Genomic DNA, 11,829 nt, shown 5'->3' with positions numbered 1-11,829 from the left:
TACCTCTCCGACAATCGGAGTGACAAATCCTAATCTTGAATTATGCCAACCCAACATGTACCTTCGGAAACACCTGTAGAGCACCTTTATAATCACTCAGTTACGTTGTGACGTTTGGTAGCACACAAAGTGTTCTTCCGGTAAACGGGAGTTGCACAATCTCATAGTTGCAGGAACTTTGTATAAGTCATGAAGAAAGCAATAGCAGTATATTAAAGGATCAAGTGCTAGGCTAACAAAATGGGTCATGTCAATCACATCATTCTCCTAATGATGTGATCCCACTAATCAAATGACAACACATGTCTATGGTCAGGAAACATAACCATCTTTGATTAATGAGCTAGTCAAGTAGAGGCATACTAGTGACTATAGTTTTGTCTATGTATTCACACATGTATCATGTTTCTGGTTAATACAATTGTAGCATGAATAATAAACATTTATCATGATATGAGGAAATAAATAATAACTTTATTATTGCCCCTAGGGCATATTTCCTTCACTAACTTCTCGACCGGTCATCCATCCCTCTCACTACTCCAGCCCGAGCACGCTTAACTTTCAGGTTCTATTCTCCTTCGTTTCCGAGTCTGCACTTGTTGTTTTCCTGACAATAGTAAGATGTCAATCCTATTAACCCTCAGGAGTTTAGCTTGAGCATGAAGTCACACATTTCACCGTTTGAGTTTGAAACTATTATTCTAAAAAAATAGTAATTATTTAGTAACGCTAATATTTCTTGAATAAGTTTGACCATAGTTTGACCATAGTTTGACCATAGTTTGACCAGATTTGACCAAAATTCAAAAAATTGAAATAATTATTTAGTAACACTAATATTCTTTGAATAATTAAGTAGTAACACTAATATTTCTTGAATAAGTAGTTTGACCATAGTTTGACCAAAGTTTGACCAGATTTGACCAAAATTCAAAAAAACTGAGATACTTATTTAGTAACACTAATATTATTACGTAATTATTTAGTAACACTCTATATTTCTTGAATCAGTTGTTTGACCGGTTTGACAAGATTTAACCAAAATTCAAAAAAACATAAATTAGAGCATATCTTTTTTTCCTTTTACAATTTTGTCATTTCAAAAATTGTCCTAAACCCTAAACCCGGGACTTAAAACATCGGAATCTCTATGCTAAATAGTAAAAACTAAGGGTTTAAACCATAAAACCTAACCCCAAACTCTGAAATCTAAACCCTAGCACTAAACGCTAAAAACGTCTAAAAAACGTCCAAAACGCCCAAAAACTCTATTTTCCCTTTGGAATTTTGTGATTTTAAAAAATTGTCGAAACGGAAAACTGGCCAGCCAATCGAGCAGTTACCAGTTAACGATTTCCTCAACAATGGTTGTAAGAGAACTCCGCATACGGTAAACTTTTATCCCAACTAGTACCATACTGCAATGCACAAGCTCTCAACATATCTTCAAGAATCTGATTGAGCCTTTCTGTCTGTCCATCAGTCTGAGCATGATATGTTGTACTGAAATTCAACTTCGTTCCCAAAGATTTATGCACTTTCTGCCAAAAGATGGACGTGAACTGCGTACCTCTATCAGACACAATCTTCTTAGGAACTCCATGCTGACATACTATTCTTTCCATGTATAGCTCTGCCAATCTTGCCCCGCTATAAGTAGTCTTGACAGGCAAAAAGTGAGCGACTTTAGTGAGACGATCCACTATTACCCATATAGAATCATAACCTTGTTGAGTGTGTGGTAATCCCACTATAAAGTCCATTCCGACTTCTTCCCATTTCCACCCAGGAATCTTCATTGGTTGCAACAAACTAGCGGGTCTCTGATGCTCAGTCTTTACCCTCTGACAAGTGTCACATATAGCTACATACTCAGCCACATCTCTTTTCAATCCATACCAGCAGTAATTCTCCTTAAGATTTAGATACATCTTAGTACTTCCAGGATGGATAGAATAGGCCGACTCATGTGCTTCACGCAAAATTGTATCATGAATGGCTTTCACCTCAGGCACACATATCCTTTTTACAAAACATAAGGTTCCATTCTCATCTATTATGAAGCCAGGTGCTTTACCAATCACCACATTCTCAGCTATCTCCTTTAGCTTTTCATCTTCTAGCCAACCCTTACGTATTTCTTGCTCCAACGTAGGAATCACTTTTATCTCCATAGCACTAGCAACAATACCAAGATTCAGATGTTGCAACTCCGCATACAACTCTTCTGCCTCTGGTCTCAACTTACGATTGTTGTCATATTTCTTCCTACTAAGAGCATCAGCTACAACATTCGCCTTACCTGGATGATAATGTACCTCCGGTTCATAATCCTTGATTAACTCTAGCCCGCGAAGTTGTCTTAAATTCAAACATGTCTGAGTGAATATATACTTCAAGCTCTTATGATCGGTGTAGATATCACTCTTGTGACCAATCAGATAGTGTCTCCAGATCTTCAATGCATGTACCGCAGCTGCTAGCTCCAGATCATGAGTAGGATAATTTAACTCATGCTTCCTCAACTGTCTCGATGCATGCGTCGGTGGTGGTGACCTCATGTCCGCTTGCACCGTGTTCGATGAAACACCAACGAGGGTCAAAAGCTTCGAACCGCATCGGCATCGCTCGGGGTAGCAGCGGGTACATGCTGGAGTGCTGGATGTGATGCTTGGCCATCTCCGACTCACGAGCGTGTAAGAGAGAAATCATGAGACAGTAATGATTTAATTTGGTTTTGCAATGTTTTTATTTTAAAAATAGTTGGTTTATCTTTGTAAAATAGTTATTTACATGAGAATTATTTAACAAAATAGTTTTTAAAGAGCAATTTGCATTCAAACAGTCTTCATTCTTAACGAAGCTACGAGTTCACATTTGCTCTAACCAAACGGTCTTCAGTTTTTGCCACCACAGGAGCCTTGTATTAGCTCTTGCGGTGCGAACGGGAGCTCGGATGTCCGTGCGACGAAGCTGATCTATGAAAGTGGCCTTGGTGATCCTGTGCCCCGGTTGGTAGGTTGGGAGACAGCAGGGATCCAAGCCAGCGCCAACGATGGGCGAAGATTGCACGACGGATGAGCGGCGCTAGAGATGGAAAGTCTGCTGGAGCAGTTTAGGTGAAAGGATAAAGATGTAGTTTTCATTTTTTTTTCTAATAATGAAAGTCGGACTCAACTTTATGGAACTGGGCCTTATGACACGTAGGGCCCATCTGAAGCTTCTAGAGTTGTTAATCCTGTGGTTGAGAATGTGTGTGACAAAGCCTGTGTTTGAGTATTTACTATCTAGGGAAGTATAAACAATTTACAATCTCAGTGGACCCATAAGCCAATATCCTTGAATGTTTTTTTTTTCTGTTTGTGTGTATATGTCGCAAGTTTTCTTGTTTTATTTTAGGTTTGGTACTCTAGCTAGGTCTAGAATAGTTTTTTTTTGTTCTTTTTTAATTTCAAAAAAATCGAGGGATGTCTCAGTTTTTATTAAAAGAAAGAAATATTTGGTCCAAAGTTGAATGAGCGTGTCATGCAGGGTTAAATCACAAGATAAACTGATGAAACACATGATGCATTAGTGGATAATATATGTAAATCACACGGGTGATTTGAAGACAAATTGAAAAAAACATGATGTGTTAGTTAAATAAATAAATATCATGATACGATTATAAGTGACCATGCAATAAACTATATGTCCAATACTTGCACTCACGGGCATTTTTGCTACTATTAATAAATTTTTTTTTTGAGCAGATGCTACTATTAATAAATTGGTAAAAATCAGAGAATGCGAGGCCTGGCCAAATGGGCCGGCCCGGCCTGGGTTAAACGGGCCCGAACCCCTCTTGCCCTCTCTCCTATAAAAGCTGTGCTTTTACCCCCGCACTCCATCGCCTCGCCGCCGTTCCCCGCAACACCCTGTCGACCCAATCTCACATCCTCCTCTCGCCCGCCCGAGGTGAGCACTTGTAGTTCCTCTGGATTGGTTGGTAGGCGCTGGTTCGTAGGTCTCGGATCCAGCCAGCGCGCATCCGGAGTTGCTCGTTCCGTTCCGATTGTGGTTGGTAGGCGCGGCGCGGCGCGGGTTCATAGGTGTCGGATCCAGCGCCGTCTGTATCCTATTCGTATGAGGAACCTCGGCTAGGATAGGATTTGATTAGTTAGGTTTTGTATTAGGGTAACACCACCTAGCTAGGGTTCGATTGATTATCCGTAACAAGGAATCAATCTGACGTTTTAGTTAGGGTTTGCTTGGTTGGTTGTGGTCAGATTTTGGTTTCTCATGAATTCTTCAACTGTGCCTGTCGCGATTTTGGGCGGAAATTGATGATTGATTTCGGGGGCAAAATCCGAGGGATTTTGTGGACGAAAGATGGGGAAACTTGGGGAAACCAAGCAAATCCATGGATCAAAATAAACAAACTTCATCATGCCAACAAATCACAAAAAAAATTTGGTGGGGAAATTTCGAATTAGGACGAAAAACAACAAGATCAAAGCTAGAAAACGAATATTAATTTGGATGGAATTCATGCTATGTTGTTCGATTTCAGTTTATGCCTGCCAGAATGTTTTAATTTTTTGTTTTATCAACTGTGTTGGAGCGTACTAGATTTTTTGTTGCATATTCATCTTCTTGCTCTGTTTGGATAGGTAACAATTAATATTTGGGATCCTAAAATATCTATGCACTGGCAGCACTTAACCTGCAGCTGCTGATTAATGTTGTAGTCATATGTGCTGCTTTCCAGCTCTCTTGTTTGGATAGGTATTTGGTTATCGTTTGGGTTTATTTATTATCGTTTGTAAATGCTGGTTTGGTTTTCTGTGCTCACTATGCCCTTGCACATGGGATGCAATTTTTTTTATTTCCCTGCTGTTTAGTTTATTGTTTCCTTTGAGATGGTGAGGCATTAATTCTGGAGATAGATGCAATTTTCTTGCTCACAATAATACAAATGAATGATGGCATCTCTATCTACTTTGAACCAAATTATATTATATTCCCCCCTCTGTTAATTATTTTTCTGTTTTGGGTATTCATTCATTTTGTTTAGTTGCCTATCTGTATAAATACATGGCTGGATTGCTTTCACTTCATATTAATAACTATTCTCCTCTGTTTGGCTTGGTAGAAGCTTGGTGCTGTATGGTCTCTTCCTGACATTAAATCCTCCTCTGTTTGTGCTGTCTGTTTCTGCTGCTGCAGTCTTCTTCGCCGCCAAAAGGAAATGATGCTCTACAAAATCCGCTCCCATGCCCAAATCCAAGACCTGCAGGCCCGCTCCGATGAGCTGGGCCTCTCCAATAAGTCCATGCTTGTGAGTCTTGTCTCTCTGGAGTCGGTGCGCATAGCGTGGGAGTCGTATGCGCTCCTCCGCCCGCTGATCAAGGAGTCGTGGATTTGGGTATGCCCGCAGCTGGAAATCCTCTCGGACGTGGCAGGCTTGTCGCTGGAAATCCAAAAGCTCGAGCATGATGTGTTACCCCAGCTCAAGCTTCAGGAGGCTAAGCTGGAAAGGGGCGCCCTGGAAGCCCTCCTACTCATGAAGAACTCAGCTGTTGCGCTCTTACATTTGAGGAAGTGCTTTAAGGAAGACTTGGGCGTATTGCTTTGCGAGGATCATCTGGTCTCAGCCAAAGTCAAAAGGCTGAGCAAAATGCTAAAGTATATTGCTGTCCGGTTGCTTCAGGAGCGTGAATGCAACATTGTCGGGCTTCAGGAGCGTGTCCGGTTGCTGGTCCAGCTGGTCACCGAGGTGTTGAACACCCCGGTTCATTTCGATGATTCTGATGAGTCTTCTGATGAGTCTTCTGATGAGTAGACTTATCAGCCAGCTCGAGACTGTTGTGATGAGTATTTCTTAGGGGCGTGGCAAACAGTTTAGAATCGAATGTTGCGATGTATTTCTTGTAACCTCCTTTATGTTTGGATGTGTTATTAATGGATTTTAAATTTTATGTATTTTGGGTAGTGTTTTCTCATTCTGTGCTAGTAGGTACAGTCACATGGAGGTATTCGCTCTTTTTGGGGAATATATGCCAAAAGAATATACTCCCTCCGTTCTTAAATATTTGTCTTTCTAGAGATTTTAATAAGTGACTACATACAGAGCAAAATGAGTGAATCTACACTTTAAAATATGTCTACATACATCCGTATGTTGAGTACATTTGAAATGCCTAGAAAGACAATTATTTCGGTGTTGAGTACATTTGAGATGCCTAGAAAGACAATTATTTCGGAACGGAGGGAGTAGTATCTTAGAAAAGAGGCATACTTTAGAACGTGGATGGATTCACTCATTTTGCTCTGTATGTAGTTTGGATGAATATAGACATACTTTAGAACGTGGATTCTAAAGTATGTAGTTTCCTAGTGAAATCTCTTAAAAGACTTGGGCCCTGTTTGTTTAAGAAGTCCTAGGACTTTTTTTAGTCTAAGTAAAAAGTCTCTAGTCCCTATCTATTTGTTTTAAGGAACTAAACATAGACTAGAGGATAATAAATGACATGTTAAAAGACCATGTTGCCCCTAAACATGGACTAGAGGGTAATAAACTAGCAGTTGCGGGAGCAGACCAGGGAAAAGTCTTAAAAAGACTCTCATATAGGGTCTTTCTCTTTTTAGTCTCAAATGCCTAGTTTAGCCCCTAAAAATCCCTCCCGTTTGATTAAAAAGTGACTTTTTCTAGTCCCTACACAAAGTCCCTGGAAAAAAACACCCACTTATATTTAGAAACCGAGGGAGTCCCTACACAAAGTCCCTGGAAACAAACACCCACTTATATTTAGGAACCGAGGGAGTAGTGCTTATCTGTGAGTGTCCATGATTAAAGCTTTGCAAATACCATAAACAAAACTTCACCCTGTACTTAGCTGAATTGAATTGAAATGTGATTAGCCTTCCACTAGCCAGCCAAGGAGGAAGGAGCCCACCGTTCCAACCTCCCTATCTCTATTTCCTCTTGTTGCGCTCATCTTCCCCTTCTCCTGACACGTAAATCTAGTTGAGGACTGCGGCAGATCTAGTTGCGTTGGTCACCGCGCAACAACCCTAGCCACGACGAGCTCTACCACCGTGCGGTCCGGGAGCCGCGCCGCAGTCCTCAACTAAACTAGGCTGCTCCACCTTGCCGTCACCAACCCCTTCTCCGCCCACCTCCCCCTTCTCTTGACACGTAGATCTAGTTGCGTCAGTCGCCGCGCAACAACCCTAGCCACGATGAGCTTCACCACCGTGCGGTCCGGGCGCCGCGCCACACTCCTCAACTAAACTAGGCTGCTCCACCATGCCGTCACCAGCCCCTTCTCCGCGCACCTCCCCCTTCTCCTTGACACGCGGATCTAGTTGTGCCGGTCGTCGCGCAACAAGCCTAGCCACGACGAGCTCCACCACCGTGCGGTCTGGGAGCCGCGCTGCAGTCCTCAACTAAACTAGGCTGCTCCACCTTGCCGTCACCGGCCCTTTCTCCGCCCACCTCCCCCTTCTCCTAACATGCCCAAAACCCTCTCGATCTTAAAAGCCCCGTATCTTTTATCCTGTTAGGTTTTTGGGGATTCTAAAAATCTTCAACGAGGTTCCCCTAGTTGAATTCGGATGTAACTTTTCGAGTAGATGACTTTTCATATAAAAAACTTTTTAATCCGAGTTCATATGCAAAGTTATGCCCATTTTACTAAATTCCAGAGAGATTTTGTAAATAAAGTCGAAATTCATATTTATAAATTTTCCCAACAACTAGACCACATATCACATGGGAAACTTCTTTTCTTTTCTTTTTTGAACATTTCCATCATTTTCTTTTATTTTTTTAAAACTGAAAAGGCGGTCCACAAGGGGGGTGCATTTAGTAATGATGCACCTTCACAAAGTGCGCCATTACTATGTGTATGACTTGGTCAAACCTTGGTCAAAGTTAGTAATGACGCAAACTTAGTAATGGCGCACCTATGCAAAGTGCGCCATTACTAAGTTTGACCAAGGTTTGACCCAGCCATACACACAGTATCAAACCTTGGTCAAACTTAGTAATGGCGCACTTTTCACCTAGTGCGTCATTACTGTTTTGGTTACTAATGGCGTACCTACACATGACGCGCCAGATGTATAGTGTGTCATTAGTGTCCATATTGGCTATAGCTATTTTTCTAGTAGTGTGCTATATGCCTAGACTCATTGCAGCCTCGTCGATCAAACTAAGCTGCCATCCAGAGGCTACAGATTCAAGTACACAGGTAGGAAGAACATATTGCAGAGAATCAAATTAAGCAAGTGGCAAGTAATGATGAATGAAATTCAGCAATCTTACCCTAAACATAGCTACGGCCGCCGTTCAGACAAGGAGAACGGCGAGGGAAGCGTGGAGAACGGCGGGGAAGCGATGTCGCGACCATTGTCCTCCTCCTCTTGCGCTTCGGAGTCATCTTCGACTCGGTTGGAGGCTCCACAATCTGCAACGGCACCTCGTGCACCGTGGGTTCCTGATCTAGTGGATTCTTTACCTTGGATCAGAACGCTCACCACCTTCGTCTGGTCCATGGGCTGGACGAATCGGCATGCTCCATCGCCCAGAGGAGGATCTCGACGAAGTGCATCGGTTGTGCGGGTGAGGGGGGGGGGGAAGCTTTGCCTTCTCTCTACTCATCATTTGCTTCAAAGTGGCCATTGTCGTCCAGTGCATCTGACTTGTGTTGTGAAACCAAGAACGGATCTCCGTCAACCTTCTCATCTTGATCTGGTCGCCGTAGGCGATCTCCATGAAGTCGGCGTTCTCGCCGCCGGCGATCTGCTCGATCTGCTACACCATCGAAGTTTTTGCGTGGATGGAAGAGGGGGATGGATGTGGAAGCTGGGAAGAGCAAAGTTGCGGCCGCGAAAAGGAGGAGAAGGCTAGGAGATGGCCGCGGTTGTAATGGTGATGGAAGAGGAGAAGTTTCACGGCGGTGGCCATTTTCATTGGACGAGAGGGGCAGCGGTTTTGCATTGGACGAGAGGGCCACCTTATCATATTTTCCTAGGACTAAAATGCCCCTAGATTAAAAGGTGTCCCCACCTTATCATCAGTACTTTCGAGTACTTTCATCCGCGTACTTTCGAGTACCACGTATGTATGCACTGTTAGATCGAGGCAAGCGAACGGCTCCAAAAAACGCCAACTACTGTAAAAGTTGTACTGAAGTAATTATCATATCTCACACTAGTGCAGAACCGGCCTTTAGTGCCGGTTCGTGACGGTCTTTAGTGCCGGTTCGCCAACCGGTACTAAAGAGTGGGGACTAAAGGTCTCCCCTTCAGTACCGGTTCGTCACGAACCGGCGCTAAAGTGCAAACACGTGGCACGAGCCAGGCCCGGGTGCGCGTAGGGCTTTAGTACCGGTTGGTAACACCAACCGGTACTAAATGTTTGGGTGTTTTTTTAATTTTTTCTTTAATTTTGTGTTTTCAATTTAATTTAGTGATTGTTTTACATTATAATGAAGTGTTAAATCATTAGGTGAAAGTACCGCGGATTAGTTTCGACTGGATGCATTTGGATCTAGCTAGCTAAGTGAATAAGTATATGCCATATCCATATTATACTTGATCACCTAATTAGGTGATCAAGTATAATATATATGGATATGGCATATATATACTTGATTACTTAGGTAGGATCCATCCAGCTGAAACTAATCTGTGGTCTTTCATTAAATGATATAATAACTCATCATCATCATTATCATATTAATATAAAAACTCTTGCATCATATCATCAACATGAGTATATATATATACTCTAGCTAGCTAGCTAAAAATCATCATAGTCGTCATTATCACTATTTAATCATCATAGTTATTACCGCTATCTAATCACCACCAATAGTAGCTTAAAGAAGAAACATTCACTTGTATCAGAAGCAAAAATATCATCGAGTTCAACATGATTGTCATGATATTATAAGCGTTCATATATAACACCACAAAAGCAAATCACTCTTTGAGATTAAGTTTAAAACGAAGAACACGAACATGAAAGGACAAGTACTAAGAGCAGCATGAACTAGCTAAATCACTCCTGCTAGCTACTCTCTCTCTGGTAAAATAGCATAGAACATGTATAGCTCTCCTGATTCATCATACTGGAGCATGCAGATGAACCTGTCTCCTAATCATGGGCTGCGCTTCTCATTGCTGCCCCCTAGTACTTCTCTGCGATCGTTAACAATTTTCCTCCAATCTTTCACTATTAAGCATTTATCGCTTGTAGAAATCTTGAATGCATTCATATGCAATGCAGGATATCTTGGCCGTAAGCTAACAATTGACATGCGACCTTTAGTCTCGATCACCTGAGGCACAACTGTCATCGGGAGTACCTGTTGAAGAACATCGTATAGTACTTAATTAATATACTTAGTAATGAAAGTTTAGCAAAAAAATTATGTATGCAAAAGATGCACTAAGGACAAATAGTAAAAATCTTACCATCATTCCTAAATAGATGTGACCGTAGTTCAATACCATCACTATTGGTCGCACGTTTTGAGTACTAACATTTCTAAGTGCAGGAAGAAAATTTGTCTTGACAGTATGAAGATCCTCAAGCCATGAAACATAATGACTTATCTCCTCGCAGTTTAGTTCAACTCCGGGACAGTAGTAGGTCCTGTCTACCAAGCGTCGGACATGTATGCTTGAATGAAAATAAGCTGTCAATAGAAATTAGTTGTCAATTATTTTTGAATAAGCAATATCAAAGACAAAATTAAGTGCCCGTTTAACTGATGAGTTCTCGTCCGAAACCGCTGAAGACTCATATTGAGTCCACAAATTATACACATAGAGTTTAATGAAGACCAAATGCTTGTGATAGTTTGAAAAATTATATATTTAAATTGTGCATCTGAACGTAGAAAAAATACATTGATCAGTACCGCCTTTCAGCCAAAACGCGCTACTGCTACAGAGAAGTACATATAAAAAAATACATTGATCATCAATGATCTTTTTGTATAGAATCTAAATCGTCAATAGGAATCTACCACCGATTTAAGAACCGGCGAAGACTCCTATTGCAGCCACAGATCCTACACATAGAGTTCAATGAAGAGCAAATGCTTGTGATAGTTTGAGAAGTAACATATTTAAGGTGGTCAAATTCTTGTTAGGGGAGCGAGGTGGGACTAAAAATAGCGCGTGCCACAACCTCTTTAATACCGGTTCGTGCCACGAACCGGTACTAAAGATGCTGGTGCCCGGCCAGCACCTTTAGTACCGGTTCGTGGCACGAACCGGTACTAAAGATTCACAATGAACCGGTACTAAAGGTCTCCTCCCGCCTAGTCATTTGAACCGGCACTAATGGACGCATTAGTGCCGGCTCATATGCAAACCGGTACTAATGTTTTTCATATTTGACCCTTTTTCTACTAGTGTCATGTTCATGAACCCTTTTGTCCCAAAATAAGTGTCATGGTTTTAGTTTTAAATTTAAACTAAAAGCACGACACTTATCAGGGAGTATAGTACGTAGTTAGTACAGAATATTTACCCGCAATATAAGCGTTAGCAAAGCTTTCTCTTCTTGTGCTTGGAGGTTTTAGTACATGCGCTCACCAGCCTCTTCTTATAGGCAGACAGGTGCGCTACCTTGTCAGTGAGAGTAGAAGAGTGGGCGGCGAGCTTGGACATCAAATCCTTCAACAGAGCAGGGCAGCTTCTGGAGACATGATCGATCGAAGTCGTGTGTCGATCGCCATGGCCTCGTCTAGTTTTTTTTTGAGGGGGAGGCCTCGTCTAGTTTGGTGGGAGAGTTGATGAGCAAGTCAAAGCACGCGTCCTTCA

The 11,829-nt window shown here is 41.9% G+C and overlaps 1 protein-coding gene across 1 annotated transcript; it reads left to right on the top strand.

The window, feature by feature from the left end:
- The first annotated feature begins 3,894 nt into the window (after positions 1–3,894).
- On the top strand, positions 3,895–5,984 carry LOC119292347. The gene is made up of 2 exons (XM_037571194.1): positions 3,895–3,960; positions 5,212–5,984. Exon 2 carries the CDS (start codon positions 5,234–5,236, stop codon positions 5,825–5,827), a length of 594 nt encoding a protein of 197 aa, XP_037427091.1. The 5' UTR covers positions 3,895–3,960; positions 5,212–5,233; the 3' UTR covers positions 5,828–5,984.
- The last annotated feature ends 5,845 nt before the right edge of the window (positions 5,985–11,829 follow it).

Source organism: Triticum dicoccoides, chromosome 4B, assembly GCF_002162155.2.
Source record: "Triticum dicoccoides isolate Atlit2015 ecotype Zavitan chromosome 4B, WEW_v2.0, whole genome shotgun sequence".
In the NCBI taxonomy this organism is placed as follows: Eukaryota; Viridiplantae; Streptophyta; class Magnoliopsida; order Poales; family Poaceae; genus Triticum; species Triticum dicoccoides.
This window is presented reverse-complemented; position numbering and strand designations above follow the sequence as displayed.

What these genes read in the sequence shown, in the direction of transcription:
- LOC119292347 (XM_037571194.1), top strand. Translation starts at nt 5,234, where the DNA reads ATGATGCTCTACAAAATCCGCTCCCATGCCCAAATCCAAGACCTGCAG.